Consider the following 21,485-nt stretch of genomic DNA (forward strand, 5'->3'; position numbering starts at 1 on the left):
TTTTTGTCTCTGCTGCTGCTTGATTCTTCTGGTTCCAAATGAGGTGTGTGGTTGACTGATCAGTTCATAACTCTGACATTCTACTGTGTTATGCAATTTATTTAGCACTTTGTTGGCCTCAAAACGTTTCACATAATTACAAACTATACTCATACCAGAGTATAATGATCATTTAACTTACCACCACCACAGTTGGCAGTGGCATACAGAAGTCCTTCTAAATGGGTTTTTCCCTTGTACAACAGAAAGTGAATGGGTAAATTAGCCCATTAAATAAAAGAAAGTTTAGGTAAGCAGAATGTAATTTAGAATTAGCCCAAGAAAAGGTGAGACTGCTCTAGTCTTTTGAATATAATTATAAGATCTTTAATACCTGGAAGTGGTCAAGAACTATTTTAAATCTCATTCGAAGAAGAGTTGTCTCAGGAAAACAGCACCCTTATCAGGCTGCAGTATCTAAATAGGACTCTAGGAATTGTGCCAATATTGGTATTGTCAATATCTGCAAAGCTGGGAGATGAGACCCTCACCAACTAGTGACCCAGTCTGGCCTTGCTCAGCTTACAAAATTAGGGTCTGAATTAATACATTACAGACTACATCTGGTCATTTTTACACATTTAGTTAATTGCAAGTTATAGTTGTAATGAAAATAGTATTTGAATGTTTAAAAAGTTGCCTAATTAACAAAAGTATTACACAAATCAATCAATAGCAAATGAGTGAAATACAAAAATCAAATGGCTCATGTCTTTAATATAAAATATATTATGCTTTTTTTCAAAAGCAATAAAACAATGACCCAAATCAGAGTGCATTATAGGATAATTTAAGAATTGATACTAGATACAAGAAGATTTCATGTGCCTAAAGTGAAATCTTGCAGTCAGTGAGGTCATAGTAGAGTCCATCTTCTGTGCATTTCAGGCACTTTTTATCAAAATACATAGATTAGTTTTCAGTTTTTATTTTCTGCTAAGTAGCTGTTGCTACCACCACTTTTCAAAGTAAATGCAGTCTGTAGAAACACCAAAGTTTTCTAGTAGTTTGGATATAGATTCTATCATTGGAGGTGGACCACAGATGTACCATAAAGTATCCTTAGACACATGTTTTTCTAGTTCCTTTTCAGATATTCTTCCCTCTACCAAAGAGAACATAAGTAGTTAAGAACAGAAATTCATATGAAGATAGAAACTTTAGGTCACTGCCTTTTGACTGTATAAATATCTAACATGGAGTAGTGATTCTGGCATTTTGACACTGGTCCTCTGAAAATCAGGCCTGTTTAAGGTTGCTCAAGTTAGGAAACCACACCCACACAGAGGCATCCAAAACCACTTAGTAAGCTGAAAGCGTAGATCAGTGTTTAAGAAAATACAGTGTCAATTTACAGGACATTAGTTCTTCAACTACCATTAAGAGTAACACAATACTGTAAAACTAAAATATCCCATGTTTCGTTGAGAATAGATCTCTCTCTCTATGCCAAGGACACCTTAAAGGCCATGGGTTTATCCTGCTTTGTCATTGCAGCTTTAAGCAAAGTAAATATAAGTGTTGAACACACAGGGGAGTGGACTGGGTATGAAATGTAAATAAGAATTAACAGCAAGTAGAAGCAATTCAGCCATAAGTGTAACACAGAACTTGTGCAAGCACTTCTGAGATAATTCAGAGGACCAAAAAGTACATAAAATTAAATCATTCATGTTTCTCATGTACAAATTTTCCCATTCTCCACTGGGCTCCTACCCATTTTGTATGATTTTTTAGATATTGTAAAGCATTATATTATGCACATCAAACCTCTCTAAAAGTATAGGCTGAACAACACTAAAGTCATAACTCCCACTGAATCAATTACTTTAACATCTCTAGGCATCAACAAAGTACATACCAGTGATATACGGCTGAAGTTCTTCACAGATTTGTGAACTCTGTTGGGTAACATGGAAACTGCATGTGATCTTTCCAGGAAATTCGTTCATCAAACCAAAGATATTATTCTGGAATGTTAAACATACTTGGTCATACCACAGAGTCTATTAAATCAAAGCAGATGTGTACACAGAATCCCAGAACATGGTTGATTGTACTATCTACTAAGATTCTGCACATCATACTCTCTATTTAAGAATTTGATGGTTTGAGTTTTAACAAGCCAGAACTTTAAGGACTTTGGACTTCTTTATCTGGAATCTGAATATGCAACCAATTATATTGCTGATGTTTTTCTCCATTTCTGCAACTGTTTGTAATTAATCCACACTTGCATCTTGTAACTATTTCCGCTCTTTTGTGGCTTCTCCTCTTGCAGCTGTGAAGCTGTCAAAAAAGGCAAAGTGGTCCCCATTTCCTCCCTCCACCTTCCAGAAACCTGATGTTTTTACTTTAAAATGAACAAGTTGTGCATTTCAGTGCTTTAGGTCCAAGCCTGGAACCACCTTCACTTGGTAATGTTACTGGCCTATTTTTAAAAAAATTAAAACCATCTACAGGATAAATTTTAATCCTATTAATACCCTGAGTAGAAACTCACTAATTCTCAATTCTGTAATCCACAAATGTGATCATTCTCACCAAAACCCCAGTGGCCTCATGCCAAGCCTCAGTGAAAACGTACTAGACAAGTGCTGTAATGAGGTCTCACAACTACGACTTCATCAGTTACTATCTAGATCAGGGGTGGGAAAACCTTTTGGACCAAGGGCCACATCTTGGAATAGAAATTGTTTGGTGGGCCATGAATGCTCACAAAATTGGGGTTGGGGGTGCAGACTCCAGGGTGGGGCCAGAAATGAAGAGTTCAGGGTGCGGGAGGGCTCCGGCTGGGGATGAGGAGTTTGGGGTGTAGGAGGGTGCTCCGGGCTGGGACCGAGGGATTCAGAGGGTAAGAGGGGGATCAGGGCTAGGGTAGGAGGTTGGAGTGCGGGGAGAGGCTCGGGGTGCAGGCTCCAGGCAGTGCTTACCTCAAGCAGCTCCCAGAAGCAGCAGCTATGTCCCCACTTTGGCTCCTACGTTTCCGGAAGCAGCGTGGAGCACCCTCCAATCCTGCTCCCCGGCTGGAGTGCGGCAAGCCCCAGACCCCACTCCCCAGTGGGAGCTCCAAGGCCGGCTTAAAACTGCTGGCAGTCCAGATCCAGCCCCCGGGCTATAGTTTGCCCACCCCTGATCTAGATTCTAAGCTACTTAGGGCTTTCATAACTATAAAAGGCATTGGTAGTGCTCTACAAATTCATTTTAAAGAAAGTATATTATAGTATATTTGCTAGATTATTATGAAGTAAAACCAAACTATTCTGTGATAGTATCCTGGATTGTTTTATCATTTGTTTGTTTACCCACTAGTATGAGCAAACTGTCATGGGTCTCCCAGTCAATAAGAACGAGACTGACTGCAGTGTATATACAGAGAAGTATATAGAGAAGTTCTTGAACTCACTTTGAAGACTTGTTTTTAATTTTGGGGTGAACTTCAGTGTTCATGAAAGTAAGAGGACTTCAAATAGGATAAGGCATACAGGCAGACAATTCTGCAAACAGCTCTGCCAATACCCCTCATACGGACCCATTTTTACTTCCCTGCATATCTTTGGAACGGAAGTTAGCAATAATATGGAACTGTGCAGTGTTCTGTGGTACTTTTGAGACAAATCTTCTCCCAAAGATTGGAGACATCAGGACCTGGCTAAGCAGGTTCCCAAGCAGATTCACAGACTTCCCCCTTACTTGTACATGTATTGCCTATACATTCACTCTCAAGGAGTGCAGGCCATGATTCTACACAAACCTCAGGGACAAAAACTGGTGCAGAGAAAGGCAGTGCTTCCCCAGCATCCTTGCGCCAGAGGTGGTTTTCTTTATTCTGTCTGGCTGAATCTGCCAACTGACAACTAATGTACAAAACAGATATGGCAGCTGGACAATGAGATTCCCCACTGGGGAAAAGATCTCCCTTCGCATAAGTGACTGGGAGGTGGGAAGGGAAGAACAGTCACGTTCACATTTAAAGAAACTTGAGACAGCTATTTAAGCAGAGACTGGCAGGAACTACATTAATATGGCATAATGTATATAGTGGGTAATATACCATAGAGCTACATTTTCAAAGAGTTAAGCAACAGTAACTGCCTATGAAGTTGCTTAAGAGCATGCAAAAGAGTAACTGTCAGAGCAATGATTTATTGTAACTTGACAAGGTGACAGAAAGGAAGGTCTACTTCACAAGTATTTTTCTTGGGGGTTAAAGGGTCCTCTGTATCCTTGCTGAAGCACTAAAGGTTTCCTGGGGAGTTTACTATGGAGTTGTCTCATGATAACAAGGAGCACCAAGCCATGATCATGTGTGCCCCATCCTGGTGTACCAATTTATCAAAGCATTTTCATACATATTCTGAATGCTAAATTTCAAGAGATCATGAAGAAAGAACATGCATAATAAATCATTCAAATGTGGCAATGCAATCTCTAGTCACATCTCATTATCACACTCTGTTCTCTTGCAAAAATGTTCAAATACAAAGGCTATGCTCTCACAAAATTGCAGAGGTAGATTTTCTAGAACATATGGACACCCCAACCCCCATTAAAAATGGTATATATTTATTTATAAAACACACAGGAACATTAGTAATTGTTCTACTGAATGAAGCTATTGATGCAAGTGTGTTGTTCTGCCCCCAGCAGCAAAGAACATTAGATGCTTTAGTGGAAGCAAACACCTTCTCTGCCCCGCAGGATGCATCTGGCTTAATTATGCAATACTGCGTGTAGAAGGAAAATTTTTTACTGTGTCCTGCAGACAATCTACCTTTCAACTGGATGCATAAGGTTTGATTAATTTTGACTTGCCTAGCACAACTGAGAAACAAGGATGATGTAATTACCCACTTCCCCCCCTCAATGTATTGCTTATTGTTTGTATTACAATGAAGTCTATAGGCCCCAATAAGAGGCCCCTTTCTGTTAGACACTATACAGACCCACTGTGAGAGATGGTCTGCATCCCAAAGACCTTGTAATCTAAATAGCATGACAAACAGAGGACTTGCTGCAAGCATCATACAGTTTCCAGATTATTTTTCTTACAGACACTGTAAGAAACATTACCTTTTATATCTAAATAGCCTGTCTTTTAATTTCATAGCGTCATCTCATACTATGCAACAGGGTTTTAGTAACTAAGAAGAGGGACTCATCAGTTCTTTGCAATAGTTTAATATATTAAGTCCCTAACTCCTGTCCCTGAGACACTAAACAACCCCACTATAGAATCACTGGATACAAGTAGCCCTGACATTCTTATAGCCATCTTCCTTGCCTTTGTAACTATATCATTAAAGTGCTGTGATCAAACATGCAGACATTTCATTAGATGAGGGCAAATCATTGCCAAATGTCACAACAGCTTCTGCATTATTTTACTCATTTCATATGCAAGAAATTATTTTATTCTAATTTGGCTATGCAATGGATAGATACCTTCACTGACCAACACAGATTGACTCTCTTTTTTTCACTCAGGAGAATAACAGAAGTCAGAGTCTACCGGCAGATATGAGCACTTTAGACAATGTTATACTAACAGGCTTCACCTTGCATTTTACCTTGGTTAACCTCAGCCATCTTGCTACTCAATCCCCTAATGTGATAATTTCCTAAACTTCAGTCTTTGCAAACCAAAATATTGTTTCACCTGAAGTTTTCACCCATTCACTGTCTACTTCCTCCAAGTCATTAATATATTAAACCAAACCCAGTAGTGACCCCAGCCTGAGGCATTCAACCCATTTACTTATCCACATTCAGAGGAGCAGATCACACTGATCAGCCATTTTTCAGATCCACACAGATCTTTGCCCTTTACCTAGTATTTATTTTCTTCAATCCTTTATGACCAAAAGCCACTGAGTTCTTCAGAGAAACCTAACTCATTAGAGAGACAATTTTCCCTTATGGAAGCTGTGCTGATTGGACATTAACAGTATTATCAGCGACCCTACATCCAAGTGCTGTACTACTCAATTCTTAAACTGTCACACAAACATTGAGATGATAGCAAAGTATTATCACAAGGACTCTATTCTACTAAACAACGAACACAGTATTATGAGATGTAGCACCAACATGATGGTTGATCAAAACTAGGGCTGGCAAAAACACAGAACTAACAGCTTTTTCCCCCAATTAACTTGTGTTTTCACATTTTCGAGTTAGGAAACAGAAGCAACTTAAAAAAATGTTGTTTGAAGAAAATCTATATCGGTACTTACACACCTAGCATTAGCAAATTCGGAGCACCTCATAATTGCTAATATTTTTTAGCCTTGGCACCCCATTGATGTAAGAAAGCGTTATTCCCAGCCCTGTGCTACCATCTCTATTTAATTTTGTCAAAACTCTTGAGTATAAATTTGACCAAACCCAGCTATTTGAAATTCACATATGCAAAATTTCATGCAAAAAAAAAGTGACTTTTTGTGTTTTCAAATTATGCAAGAAAATTCTCAGTCTCTTGACATTTCTGGGTGTGAAATTTGTTATTTTTAATTTGGTTACATTTAAAAATGTTATAGATTCAGCTTATTACATCCAGATATAATCAAGACATAACAGAGATACCAACTTTGCTCTGAGACTTTTAGAGATGTTTATGGAAAAAAATTAGGGAAGTTGCTTGGACCTCTTCCCACCTCCCTTCCCTTCCCCCTAAAGAAACCAGGACCTCCCCCATCCTTTCCATGTCTATGGTCAAAGGCAGGTAGAGGGAAGCAGAAAGCTGCCTGCCTATGCCACTTAGAGCCTCAATTATCTTGGTCAGTCCTCGCCCTGGACCTCCTTCCCAGGATGATGATCCTCCTCTTCTCTCTCCTCTGTCACGTTCCCTCTCTCCTACTCTTACTGTCATTGCCTCCTCCAACCCCTCTGGCTTCTCTTCCCCTACAGACTCCCTGGTAAGGGTTTAATGGAAGACAAGCTGCAGTGACTATCTGTAGGGCCACAGCACAGGCTGCATGTTGTGCTCTCACGGCTGCAGGCGGCCCCTCCTGGCATGCTCTAGGTATATACAGCACATTAACATAGTCCAGCAGGGTATACATGGGGCAGCTAGAGCCCAACACACAGCCTGTGGTTTGAGCGGTTAATTCAGCAGTGCCCCAACCCATTCTAAACCATCATGGCTTGCCTCTTATCAGACCCTCACTGTGCAGTCTGGGCATGTGCCACAGCGGCCACAATACTATTTGCTATATTCGTAGGACCTGAGTGGTGGTTAGTGACAGGCATACATTTAAAAAATATATATATATATATATATATATATATATATATATATGCGTGTGCACACTTGAAAAATTGAAAGATTTAAGGCTGACATAGTAATTTCATAATTACATGTAAAAAAAAATCAAGATATTACCAAAAATAAGGGAGGGTTGGCATGTCTGACATAGCAGGTCAACAATAGTACAGTAAAAAAAAAATACAGGGTACATCAGTAAGGCAGAGCATACAGATAAAAATACACTATACCTCTATGAAAAAGTTTCCTTCCATTGGTTGAAATAGTATTGATACATTAAAAATAATAGCAATGAGTAGATTGTTAATGAGAACTTTTCACCACGAGGTCACTAAATCCAGCCCAGTTCTGTAATAAACAAGCCATGGCTATATGACAGCTGTTTAGCGGCCCATGTATAATTTACTCCAGTTCCAAGTGCAGGAGTGGGCAAACTACGACCCGTGGGCCACATCCAGCCCATCAGGCCTTTTAATCTGGCCGTCAAGCTCTTGCCGGGGAGTGGGGTCAGGGTCTTGCTGCGCAGATCTTGGAAGCAGTGGCATGTCCCCACTCCAGCTCCTACACACATTGCCCCCGCCTCAAATACCACCCCTGCAGCTCCCACTGGCCAGGAACCACGGCGAATGGGAGCTGCAAGGGAGGTGCCTGCAGATGGGGAAGCACGCAGAGCCACATGGCTGGCGCCACTCCTCCACGTAGGAGCTGTAGGGGGGCATGCCGCTGCTTCTGGTAGCTGCGAGGGTGGCGCGTGCAGATGGAGCAGCACACAGATCCGCCTGGTCGTGCCTCTTCATAGGAGCGAGAGGGGGGACATGCTGCTGCTTCCAGGAGCTGCTTGAGGTAAGCACCTCCCAGAGCCTGCCTACACCCGAGCCCCCTCTTCCATCCCGGGACCAACCCCCTGCCTTAGTCCTGATCCCCCTCCTGCCCTCCAAACCCCTCAATCCCAGCCCCACCCCAGAGCCTGCACTCCCAGCTGGAGCCCTTCCACCCCCCACCCCCACCCCCTGCCCCACCCCAGAGCCTGCACCCACGGCCGGAGCCCTCACCCCCTCTTGCACCCCAACCCCCCAATTTTGTGAGTATTCATGGCCCGCCATGCAATTTTTATACTCAGATGTGGCCCTCCCACCTGTCCTAGTGCATATCTTCACGTCACAAAAAAGCAGAGGAGAACTGCTGCTACCTCTGTTGGGAGGGCAAGAACCAAATGAACAGGGAGACCAAATAACCCTTTAATCTCTGGACCAGGATTCTGACACACATTTGCGGGATACTGTTGACAAACTTGCACTTCACCTGTACCTCTTCTGCATGCTGAAAAATAATGCTGCATAACACATGCTGCTGTTCTGTGGGGAAAGGACATCAATCTGAGGGGCTATCAATCCAACAACAGTCAGCAGCACTACATTCACCAAATCTTTTGAAACAATACCAATAAATATGTTCAGCCATTCGATGTGTACAGATATATTCAACAGGGTGTAATACTTCAATATTCAGTTATGGTTTACATGGAGCAAAAATGTTTTGGAGCAACAATTTTGATCAGTTTGATAAATTCTTATTGTACAAGCCAAGAATGTGAATCACATAATCGGAAAAAAGCTGAATCAAGCTTCTCTGAAATTCTATCAGTGTAACTATACAATGTGTTTTCAAGAGTGGTCTCTAGTTTCATATACTCAGCTTTAAATACCAAAGGTCTGATTATCAGGAATGATAAATCAGTGTCTTAAGAAGAGTACTCAGAAATAGAGGCATCAAAAATAAGATGCAACTTTTGAAAAATTGGCTAATTGTCTTTGAGGAGGTAATTTGTCTAGATCTGTACAAGAATCATAGCTTTTTGACTAGAAATTTGAAAGGCTTATTTTGGAAACGTTTGTGCTTTAACTGCAACTGTGGTTAATGCCACAAGCCTATATTAGTTTAGAAGTTCCCCCGCATGTACTGATGTTGCTTCCTGACTCTGCAATTTTTGCAAATGTGGGCACCTTGAAGATACACGAACATGTATGGGCCTGTACGTAATTTTAGCAAGAATTTTTCAGAAGACATTTTCCAGTAGAACTGGTTTTATAGATCGACTTGACAACCCTGTGACTAACTTTCAATTGTCTCTTTGGCAACCATTACACTGGATCATAAGGTCAGATGTTCCCAAACAGAAAGCAAATCAAAGGTATTTAAGTTCAATAAAAATAGCAACAAGGGGGGAAAGGCAGAACATTTACACATACAGGGCCTGATTCTGCACCACAGAAGTCAATGGGAGCAGGAAAAAAGATATGCAAGCTTCTTGAGGCAGGGACAGGTTTTTTTGTTCTGTGTTTGTAGAGCACTTAGCGCAAGAGGGGCCTGGTCTATGAGTAGCACTCCTTCTCACTACATTAATACGAACAAACTGAACAATAAGCCTTCTAAAAAGAAAAAACAATTAAAAAAAAACCTCTTTCCTTTTACCTACCTTAAATAAGAGTTCATTTGTGTTTTTTGCACTATAGTACAGCTTCACTGTTCCCATTTTATACCCATTTTCTTCACTCTCTTGATTTCTATGAAAATCTGCTACATGTAGCAGTATGGAAAACAATGGGTTGATTCCTACTCCCCCTGCAATCAGCACAAGGTTTACAGGGGAGTCAGCAGGTTGAGGATCAAAGAAGAAATTGCCTCCCACTCGCAGAGCCACTACTGAGTCAAGGGAGCACTAGGGGCAGAAAAAAAAGATAATATTTTAACTTTAACTAAAAGCAATGGACAAAATACAAGTTGTCATTCATCACTAAATCATAAGACAAGCTGGGCTTCAGAATAAGATAATCAATGTTAGTTTTTACATATTTTACCCGTGAGGGGAAGCCCAAGTATTTTAAAAACACACACTCAAAATCAACCCAGTTATCTGAAGTCAGTTGGTTGAGTGCCCTGAAGGGGCCTGTTTTTTGCCTTCAGGCCAAGGCACTTTCCTGATAAAGAAGGACTGATGACATTCCCCCATGAGGGCTGATGCAGGATATTTCACACTAAGGAGTGATTTATGTTAGGATTTTTTCACAATGAAAATGTGTGTTGTTGTGAAGATCCAAGGTTAAAGTCTGAGATTCCCATTAAGTCCAGGGCCCTTATTCTCAGAAAGGCTCCGCTAAGGGGAAAGGAGTCAGGCTACAGGAGGAAGTCATGCTGCAGTTTTGTGGACCTAAAAGGACAGTCTTCCCCACTGCCACTCCAAAAAAAGGAGAGAACCTCCTAAAAGAAACTTCTCTTACAGTGATATTTCTATCTGCTTTATTAAACTACTACAAAAATCACATGGTAAAAACGTTACCCTTTCCCCCTCAAAATCAAAATTCCAGCCACATATGAATAGAGGTAGTTTCTGGGAGCAACTCTGCAAAGAAAGTTTATTACATGGAAAAGTGAAACTGCCTTAAGTATATCACACTGGGATAATAAAAAGAAAAGGAGGACTTGTGGCACCTTAGAGGCTAACAAATTTATTTGAGCATAAGCTTTCGTGAGCTACAACTTGTAGCTCACAAAAGATGATATTCAAATAAATTTGTTAGTCTCTAAGGTGCCACAAGTACTCCTTTTCTTTTTGTGAATACAGACTAACACGGCTGCTACTCTGACACTGGGATAATGTTCTCTTGGAATATGAGAAAGCTTTTTCAATTTCAGACTGACACCCTTGCATGAAGGGGGAAATGGAGATAGAGAAATTAAGCAAGTTGTCCAAGGTCACGAGTTAGCAGCAGTACCAGGAATAGAAGACAGAACTCCTGATCAGAATCGTATGTTCTCACTCTAGACCACGCAGATGGGGAAGAACAGGAAAGAGGGACAAACAAAAAAAGGAGAGATAAAAATACAAGAAAAGGGGAAAAAAATCTTCCAGGAACAGCAATTCATCAGTCACAGACAAAAAGTGCTGCCTCCAGAAAGTCGCTTCTACTATCAGGAAATAGCAATTGAAACAGACGAGGCCAAATCACTTCATGTTAAGGTGAGAAAAAACTAAAAAGAAAATGTTGAGGCAGGAGGCTAAAAGACTGACCCTTATTTGTCATTTTGGTGGGATGCTACTACTACAAAACCATTTATGAAGTGAACCTGAAGATTAAGCTAGTCACTTGTCAGGCTCCAACAGACCGAGAAATTACTGTCTTAAGTGCTTTACAAACCAATAAGTAAAGCAAAATCAAAAAGGCGAATCTTGGGCTTAGAGTTAAGTGACATTGTGTCAGTCACGTCTACTATGAAGAGTAGATTTCCATCAGCGACAGGCATATATTAAGTAAAGGTCCATGCCCCAAAAGACTACCTGTACCAAGATGAGGAAAGATCCTTTGAAGCAGAGTGTTACATACAACTAGGATTGTAAGGAAGCAGGAGGTCCATAAAGTGACTACAATCACCTGGATCAATTGGTTTTCAGCTGTCGTTAAGACTGCGCCGATCACAACACATCTGCCATTCTTCTCGCGCTCTTCCCTTTCTTCTCCACATTCATCCGAAACGTTTAACAATGTAATCTTCCCATCTTCTTGGAAGCCAACCGGGTCGTCTTTTCTGTTCTCGCAGGTACCACTCAGCAATGATTGTGGTCCACCTATTGTTCGTGAGCCGTGCTGTGTGGCCCACCCATTGCATCTTGTTATGTTTGCTTTCCACAACAATACCTTTCACACCTCTGTGTTCTCTGATCATTTCATTTGGGATGTGATCCAGAAGGGAAATTCCCAACATAGCTTGTTCCATTGCCCTTTCAGCTACAGACAGCTACTATTCTCTCTTCGTCAGTGCCCACGTTTCACTGCCATACAGCATGGCTGGCAGCACTGTTGAACTGAAGATATTTGTACGTGTGGTCTTGTCGATTTTTTCCTTTGGGGATGTCTTTGATGGAATTAAACGCACACCATCCTGCCTGAATCCTTCGTGAGAGATCTCCGTTCAGGTCTTGGCGCATATTAACTTCTTGGCCCAAATATATGTACTGTACCACTTTGTCGATTTCTTCTCCTCTTACCGTTATTCGGGCTTTTCGTAAGATGTCTGATCGCATGTATTTCGTTTTGCAGCGGTTCATTTTCAGGCTGACCTGACTGCTTTTCTTGTCAAGTCCTCGTAGCATGCTCTGCAGTTGGTTGGTGCTTTCGGCAATTAGTACGATGTCGTCCACTAATCTGAGATGGGATAATCGTTTTCTGTTTATGTTGACACCACTCCTCCAATTGATCTTGTTCATAACCATTTCGAGGCAGGCAGTGAATAGTTTCGGTGAAATCATATCTTCTTGCTTTATGCCTTTCTCGATTGGGATGCGGAGGAGAGTTTCGAGGAGAGTAATGTCTGTTGTACATCCAGTATTTGCTTCCTTCAACAAACTGATGTACTGCATGTTAATGCCCTGCTCTGCGAGTGCCTTTAATATTGCGTTAAACTCGACGCTATCAAAGGCCTTTTCATAGTCGACGAAAGCAATGGACAGCGGGAGTCTGTATTCCCTCGCTCTTTCTAGGAGCTGCCTAAGGGTAAATATATGGTCAATCATGCTGAAATTTCTTCAAAACCCTGCCTGCTCTCTCGGCTGTTGTTCATCCAGACTCTGTGAGAGTCTGTTCTTCTTTGTAAAGAGCTTGTAGATGTGAGAGAGCAGGCATACAGAGTAGTAGTTCTTAAGACTTTCTTAATCGCCCTTCTTGTGCAGCAAGATGGTATTCGACTCCTTCCAGTTTGATGTTATCTTTCCTTCTCCAATATATTGACTAAATCTTAAAGTGAGGGCCTTCCAAAGCATTTTGCCTCCTGCAGAAATCATTTCTGACGTTATTCCATCTTTGCCTGGAGCTTTTCCCTTCTTCATCTGGTGTAGTGGGCTTCGGACTTCGCTGACTATTACTGGGGGGATGCGTTCTTCTGACTCTTGGAGCATTGGGAGAGGGACGTTGATTCTTGATTTGAACAGTTCTGTAGAGAAGTCCTTGCAGACCTCCTCCATCCCTGCTCTGTCAATTACCGTCTCTCCGTCCTTGCTCTTCAATGCTGTTACGCTCAATCTATATTGCATCAATTCCTGCTTGCATGACCTGAGGCTCTTGCATGATTCAGCTGTTTTGAGGAGCTTTTCTTTCCGGAAGTTCTCAAAGTTGTCCTTCAGTTTTCGACGTATAAGCTTGCACAGAATGGATGGAGTACTTGAGGTTATTATCAGAGCTCCTTTTCACGTTTCTCCACTTCTCCAACGAGCTTTTTGTTTCATTCGAGAGTCTTCCCTTCGCCTTCTTCAGTTTTTCAATTTCAGCTGCTTTTATGCAACGTCTCAGCTTGTCAGCAAAGATACTATAGTTCTCCTCGCATTTTTCCATCTGGCTCCAGTCAAACCCAGAAATCGCTTTCTTTAGCTTTGCTTCATCAAATGTCTTCAGCCGCTGTTTCCCGTTTGCCATCTGTTATACCTGCTTTTCCACTGCTTTGTCAAAAATCAACTTCGCTCTAAGCAGGTGATGGTCACTGCCAGTGCTGAAAGGCTGCACCACAGAGACATCTTGAACGATGCGCCTTTTATTGACTAAATTTCATTCTTGCTCTTCGCGTTTGGTGCGATCCATGTCCACCTTCTTGTGGTCTTCTTTTTTTACCAGGTGTTTGACACGTACAGTTCTTTCGTTTCTGCCATCGCTACCAGGCTCTCTCCTCTTTCATTCCTTTCGCCACTGCCACAGCAGGAGTTTGCCTGGGACTGGTAAGTATCCGAGTGTGTGTGTGTTTGCTTGCTAAGGAAGTATCCGAGCGTGTGTTTGCTGGGAGGGCAGTGTGAGAGCCTGCGTGAGTGTCTGATTGGCTGCTAGCCTGCAGGGGGCGGGCATTAGGGTGTCTGTCTGTTTGCGTCAGGGAAGCCTGGCTGTTTAAAAATAGCCAGAGCTTCGCGAACCAGCTGAGCGGCGGCGAACCAGCTGAGCAGCGGGGGACAGCAGAGCAGCTCACAGCAGGAGTTTGCCTGGGAGTTCGCCTGGAGTGAGCCCGGTGAGGCTTACGTCTTGCAAACTGCTCTGAGGAAGCTCATAGTAGGAAAGTGATATGGAAGGGGGGGGTTCAGCTGTTGTGACCTGCACTGGATGTGCCATGTTTGTCTTTCTTCCACAGTACAGAAGCGACTTTGTCTGTACAAAGTGCAAGCTGGTCTCCATATTGGACGAGAAGATTGAAGGTCTGGAGCAACAGATAACGACCCTGCGTTGCATACGAGAAACTGAGGATTTTCTAGACAAAACTCAGGATAGGCTTCTAGGGGCACAAAGCTCTAAAGATATAGAGCAGGTTGCACAGAGGAGCCAAGAGGCCAGTGAAGAAGCTTGGCAACATGTGACCTCCAGAAGAGGTAAGCGGAATGTCCGGGTTCCAGTAACACAGACACAGGTAACTAACCGCTTTCATGTTCTCTCCGCAGGTACCGTTGCGGAGAGTAGACCAGATGATATGTCTGGGGCGAGAAAGCAGAAGGAGACTCCGCTGGTTGGAAGGCATGAGATGCGATGTCCTGAGGTTGGGGGTTCCACGACCACCACTCCCAAGAGGAGAAGGCGGGTGGTGGTGGTCGGGGACTCTCTCCTCCGGGGGACTGAGTCATCTATCTGCCGCCCTGACCGGGAAAACCGAGAAGTCTGCTGCTTGCCGGGGGCTAAGATTCGCGATGTGACGGAGAGACTGCCGAGACTCATCAAGCCCTCGGATCGCTACCCCTTCCTGCTTCTCCACGTGGGCACCAATGATACTGCCAAGAATGACCTTGAGCGGATCACTGCGGACTACGTGGCTCTGGGAAGAAGGATAAAGGAGTTTGAGGCGCAAGTGGTGTTCTCGTCCATCCTCCCCGTGGAAGGAAAAGGCCTGGGTAGGGACCGTCGAATCGTGGAAGTCAACGAATGGCTACGCAGGTGGTGTCGGAGAGAAGGCTTTGGATTCTTTGACCATGGGATGGTGTTCCATGAAGGAGGAGTGCTGGGCAGAGACGGGCTCCATCTTACGAAGAGAGGGAAGAGCATCTTTGCCAGCAGGCTGGCTAACCTAGTGAGGAGGGCTTTAAACTAGGTTCACCGGGGGAAGGAGACCAAAGCCCTGAGGTAAGTGGGAAAGCGGGATACCGGGAGGAAGCACAGGCAGAAATGTCTGTGAGGGGAGGGCTCCTGCCCCATACTGGGAATGAGGGGCGATCAACAGGTTATCTCAAGTGTTTATATACGAATGCACAAAGCCTTGGAAACAAGCAGGGAGAACTGGAGGTCCTGGTGATGTCAAGGAACTATGATGTGATTGGAATCACAGAGACTTGGTGGGATAACTCACATGACTGGAGTACTGTCATGGATGGTTATAAACTGTTCAGGAAGGACAGGCAGGGCAGAAAAGGTGGGGGAGTAGCACTGTATGTAAGGGAGCAGTATGACTGCTCAGAGCTCCGGTACGAAACTGTAGAAAAACCTGAGTGTCTCTGGATTAAGTTTAGAAGTGTGTGCAACAAGAGTGATGTAGTGATGGGAGTCTGCTATAGACCACCGGACCAGGGGGATGAGGTGGATGAGGCTTTCTTCCGGCAGCTCACGGAAGCTACTAGATCGCATGCCCTGATTCTCATGGGTGACTTTAATTTTCCTGATATCTGCTGGGAGAGCAATACTGCGGTGCATAGACAATCCAGGAAGTTTTTGGAAAGCGTAGGGGACAATTTCCTGGCGCAAGTGCTAGAGGAGCCAACTAGGGGGGGCGCTTTTCTTGACCTGCTGCTCACAAACCGGGTAGAATTAGTGGGGGAAGCAAAAGTGGATGGGAATCTGGGAGGCAGTGACCATGAGTTGGTTGAGTTCAGGATCCTGACGCAGGGAAGAAAGGTAAGCAGCAGGATACGGACCCTGGACTTCAGGAAAGCAGACTTCGACTCCCTCAGGGAAGGGATGGCCAGGATCCCCTGGGGGACTAACTTGAAGGGGAAAGGAGTCCAGGAGAGCTGGCTCTATTTCAAGGAATCCCTGTTGAGGTTACAGGGACAAACCATCCCAATGAGTCAAAAGAATAGTAAATATGGCAGGCGACCAGCTTGGCTTAACGGTGAAATCCTAGCGGATCTTAAACATAAAAAAGAAGCTTACAAGAAGTGGAAGGTTGGACATATGACCAGGGAAGAGTATAAAAATATTGCTCGGGCATGTAGGAATGAAATCAGGAGGGCCAAATCGCACCTGGAGCTGCAGCTAGCGAGAGATGTCAAGAGTAACAAGAAGGGTTTCTTCAGGTATGTTGGCAACAAGAAGAAAGCCAAGGAAAGTGTGGGCCCCTTACTGAATGAGGGAGGCAACCTAGTGACAGAGGATGTGGAAAAAGCTAATGTACTCAATGCTTTTTTTGCCTCTGTTTTCACTGACAAGGTCAGCTCCCAGACTGCTACGCTGGGCATCACAAAATGGGGAAGAGATGGCCAGCCCTCTGTGGAGATAGAGGTGGTTAGGGACTATTTAGAAAAGCTGGACGTGCACAAGTCCATGAGGCCGGACGAGTTGCATCCGAGAGTGCTGAAGGAATTGGCGGCTGTGATTGCAGAGCCATTGGCCATTACCTTTGAAAACTCGTGGCGAACTGGGGAAGTCCCGGATGACTGGAAAAAGGCTAATGTAGTGCCAATCTTTAAAAAAGGGAAGAAGGAGGATCCTGGGAACTACAGGCCAGTCAGCCTCACCTCAGTCCCTGGAAAAATCATGGAGCAGGTCCTCAAAGAATCAATCTTGAAGTACTTGCATGAGAGGAAAGTGATCAGGAACAGCCAGCATGGATTCACCAAGGGAAGGTCATGCCTGACTAATCTAATCGCCTTTTATCATGAGATTACTGGTTCTGTGGATGAAGGGAAAGCAGTGGATGTATTGTTTCTTGACTTTAGCAAAGCTTTTGACACGGTCTCCCACAGTATTCTTGTCAGCAAGTTAAGGAAGTATGGGCTGGATGAATGCACTATAGGGTGGGTAGAAAGCTGGCTAGATTGTCGGGCTCAACGGGTAGTGATCAATGGCTCCATGTCTAGTTGGCAGCCGGTGTCAAGTGGAGTGCCCCAGGGGTCGGTCCTGGGGCCGGTTTTGTTCAATATCTTCATAAATGATCTGGAGGATGGTGTGGATTGCACTCTCAGCAAATTTGCGGACGATACTAAACTGGGAGGAGTGGTAGATATGCTGGAGGGGAGGGATAGGATACAGAAGGACCTAGACAAATTGGAGGATTGGGCCAAAAGAAATGTGATGAGGTTCAATAAGGATAAGTGCAGGGTCCTGCACTTAGGACGGAAGAATCCAATGCACCGCTACAGACTAGGGACCGAATGGCTAGGCAGCAGTTCTGCGGAAAAGGACCTAGGGGTGACAGTCGACGAGAAGCTGGATATGAGTCAGCAGTGTGCCCTTGTTGCCAAGAAGGCCAATGGCATTTTGGGATGTATAAGTAGGGGCATAGCGAGCAGATCGAGGGACGTGATCGTCCCCCTCTATTCGACATTGGTGAGGCCTCATCTGGAGTACTGTGTCCAGTTTTGGGCCCCACACTACAAGAAGGATGTGGATAAATTGGAGAGAGTCCAGCGAAGGGCAACAAAAATGATTAGGGGTCTAGAACACATGACTTATGAGGAGAGGCTGAGGGAGCTGGGATTGTTTAGCTTGCAGAAGAGAAGAATGAGGGGGGATTTGATAGCTGCTTTCAACTACCTGAAAGGGGGGTCCAAAGAGGATGGCTCTAGACTGTTCTCAATGGTAGCAGATGACAGAACGAGGAGTAATGGTCTCAAGTTGCAGTGGGGGAGGTTTAGATTGGATATTAGGAAAAACTTTTTCACTAAGAGGGTGGTGAAACACTGGAATGCGTTGCCTAGGGAGGTGGTGGAATCTCCTTCCTTGGAAGTTTTTAAGGTCAGGCTTGACAAAGCCCTGGCTGGGATGATTTAACTGGGAATTGGTCCTGCTTCGAGCAGGGGGTTGGACTAGATGACCTTCAGGGGTCCCTTCCAACCCTGATATTCTATGATTCTATGATTCTATATCTCCCTATGAACTTTTCACCAGCTTTCCCTCGCCCGACCTTGGCATTGAAATCTCCCATCGTGACAGCGTAAGTGGACTTTTGCGCAAGGGCTCTTTCGAGCTCTCAGTAGAATTCTTCCACTTCTTCGTCCTCACCTGCACTTGTGGAACTGTAGGCCTGGATGACCTTGAGGGTCGCTTTTGACTCCATCTGAAGATGCAAAAGCCACTGCAAAATCCTACCTCACCACCTCATCGTGGTGCAGCTGTGACCCTGGCCGTCTGACAGCTATGGTAGCGGGGCATATGCCCTGGTAGGTCTAACCATGCTACAAAGGTTTCGGACTATCCAATCCAGGGAGGGGGATTGCTCTCTCAGAGGAAAGAGCGCTTTTCATTCTCCTTAGAGGTTGAAGGCTAGCTAAGCTTGAGGAGGTATGCATGCCTGCCCGCCTAGCCAGTGGGATGGCTTGAAGTTAACGGCTAAAACAACATGAGTAAATGGGTCTTAATTCCCTGCGCATCATCAAACTGTTTTACAGTGGTGGAGGAAAAATTGAGCAATGAGAGGTTGCTAAAAATGTCAGGTGCTAGGCCAACATGGAAAAGGACAACCCTTGCTGTGTACTCTTACAATTGTAGGTCACTGGCAAGGGAGGAAACGTTAAACCATCTGATGGAGCAGAAGAAAAGGATAAGATGCGATACCCTCGGTGTCTGCGAAACCTGACGAAAGAAGGAGTTGGAAGTCAACTGGAAGGATGGAAGCGCTGTGAGGCTCGGAAAGGGAGATGATGCTAGAAATGTTGGAGGAGTCGGATTTATCATCAGTAAGGATTGGTCTTCGAAAGTCATATCATGCCAGCTAATATCATCACGTATTGGTGTGCTGCATCTTCAGTGGCTACCATCATCACCCTAAAGCCCAAATGTTTCTTTCCTTGCTAATTGCACTGTGTAATGTGGACAAATGAGTGAATTCCTCTTATCTGTCAGTCAAGTGGTATTAGACAATCCGTATGTGTTATTTCTGAGCCCAGTTCCTCCTCCTTTTCCCAACACACTGGCAGGCTCTTTCAATTCTTCCATGCCTCACAGAGGCACCTTCTTTCTTCCAGGCCTCAGAAGAGGTCAAGTACCACTTGGAATAGGGGAAGACAGACTTTCTCCCAGAAAATAAAACAGGAAGAGACAAAAGTGCCCATCCCTGTCCACTTTGTATCCCTCACCACCTTGGCCTCTTGTAGAATGAGCACAGTCAGGCCTCAGGGTGGGGCATGGCTCTGACTTAGGCAACTGTTTTTTACACCAGCAGCCCCCTGTGCAGTTCAGGGACCAATGGAATAACCTGACTGACAGATGAGAAAGACACACCTAGGCATCTCTACTAATGGAACCACATTAGAGAAGAAGCTTATTATTAAGAGTCACCATGTTAGTGAAGACTATTAATTCTGGGATGATTTGGCGGGGAAGCATCACCCTGTAGCATAGAATTAGCATATTCTACTAAAATTGCAAGCATTGCATTGAAATGGCTTAGGCAGAGAGAAAAAGAAGATGGATCAAAAGCAAAAAAACTACACTACAACTTCATCCACAGAAGTGTATCTTCTAGAAGTTGTTAAGATTATAAAGTGTACTAGAAATGTGCAGATGAAATATACTATTATAAATAAGGTATTAAAAGTTAAATATGAAAAAATGAATTTGAAAAAATCAGGTGCAATAAGTAAATAAGACAAATAATATTTAGCATTTCTGAAGTGTCCTATATCCTGGAATCTCAAAATGCATTACAAGTTAACTTTAATTAATTAAATCTCACGGCTTCTCTACCAAATAAATGTCACAAGATTCAAAGAGGTCATTAAATTTTTTCCTTCCCCTTCCCTCATTACAGAAATAAAGCACTTGCTTAATAGAAAACTCAGCTCATATCCTGAGGATTCTTCTGCAGCATCAGCGTTTGAACTAGTTTACATGTGAACTGAGTATTTTCCTGTGAATTCACCTAAAAAATTCAACAGCAGTGTTAAGGAGGGATAACAGCTTCAGAGATGCCTCAGAAATGGAAGATTAAGTTAGGCTTTCAGTAGTACATACTGAGCAACACCAAAGGAATAGGAAACATCCCTGTATACTATCATTAAGTGTGTAGCCAGTGACATTGGTCCTACATTTTCTACATAGCCTTTCAAAACAAGTCATTTCTTTTGAAGTCCAGTGATGCATGAAACTAACCTGATTTAACAGCAGCAGAAGTGCAGTGCAAGGTCACATGGTAACTGCTGGGTTAGGATCAACCTGGGGATTCTCACTGCTTGATTTTTACTGTGACTCTTCTGGTCAATAAACAGAGCAGCAATTGCTGTAACCTTGGAAGACTCTGTTAGCCTAGACCTTGGAGCCATACTTAGAGAACTATGGACGACAGGCATAGGATAGTAAGTAGGAGGAATGATATCTGAACGAAAGAGCAACAGCGTGGAAGGAAATCTCGTGACCACAATTAAACTGTGGTAAATAGGAGAATGTATGTAAAATGTAGAATGTAAAAAATGCTCCAAGGCCTCAAGTACCACCCATCACAAAACAGCAGGGGAGAAAAGAATCAGACCACTCTTAGCATGACCAAAAACGAAAAAAAAAAACAAAAAGAGGCTTTAAATTGTCTCAAAGTGCAATCCAGAGTATTGGGATTTTGTCAGCTCTGAAGTATTGTGTTGCTTTACCAATTATTTATTACTGACATAAGGGTCCCTTTTATAACATAAGATTTTTGTCTGTCAACCATTTGTAACTGTATAAACATTTAAACTTACTAACTGTGACCCTTCAGTTAGACATGATTGCTGGAAAGTTCTACAAATTCAGGATGTTAGATATATCTATGTAATATAACAGAGCTGTATCTAAGAGCCAGATTCAGAAGAGAGGCACCAACAAGTTAGAAGATCACAACTTTAGACTCAGGTTACCACACACGAATTACGTTATTTCACGGCCTCTTACAAAGCAGATTATTTTATTCATGATGAAAGTTAGGGCCAATTAAATGAGATGCTTAGAAATTGTGTATTAATAAGGGCCCATACCCTACT

The 21,485-nt window shown here is 43.3% G+C and overlaps 1 protein-coding gene across 5 annotated transcripts in view; it reads right to left on the minus strand.

Moving 5' to 3' along the window:
* Positions 1–736: 736 nt before the first annotated feature.
* The window catches only part of OXNAD1 (oxidoreductase NAD binding domain containing 1), a 41,791-nt gene continuing 21,042 nt past the window's right edge, over positions 737–21,485 (minus strand). For all 5 annotated transcript variants that reach the window (XM_077811306.1, XM_077811305.1, XM_077811302.1 and 2 more), the window contains 3 exons: positions 9,783–10,025; positions 1,901–2,009; positions 737–1,144 (listed from right to left, as the gene is read on the minus strand). In XM_077811306.1, coding sequence (XP_077667432.1) covers positions 990–1,144; positions 1,901–2,009; positions 9,783–10,025 — 507 coding nt within the window. In that variant the 3' untranslated portion in view covers positions 737–989. The remainder of the gene's footprint in view (positions 1,145–1,900; positions 2,010–9,782; positions 10,026–21,485) is intronic.

The sequence above is a fragment of the Eretmochelys imbricata genome, chromosome 2 (genome assembly GCF_965152235.1).
Source record: "Eretmochelys imbricata isolate rEreImb1 chromosome 2, rEreImb1.hap1, whole genome shotgun sequence".
NCBI classification, from domain to species: Eukaryota; Metazoa; Chordata; order Testudines; family Cheloniidae; genus Eretmochelys; species Eretmochelys imbricata.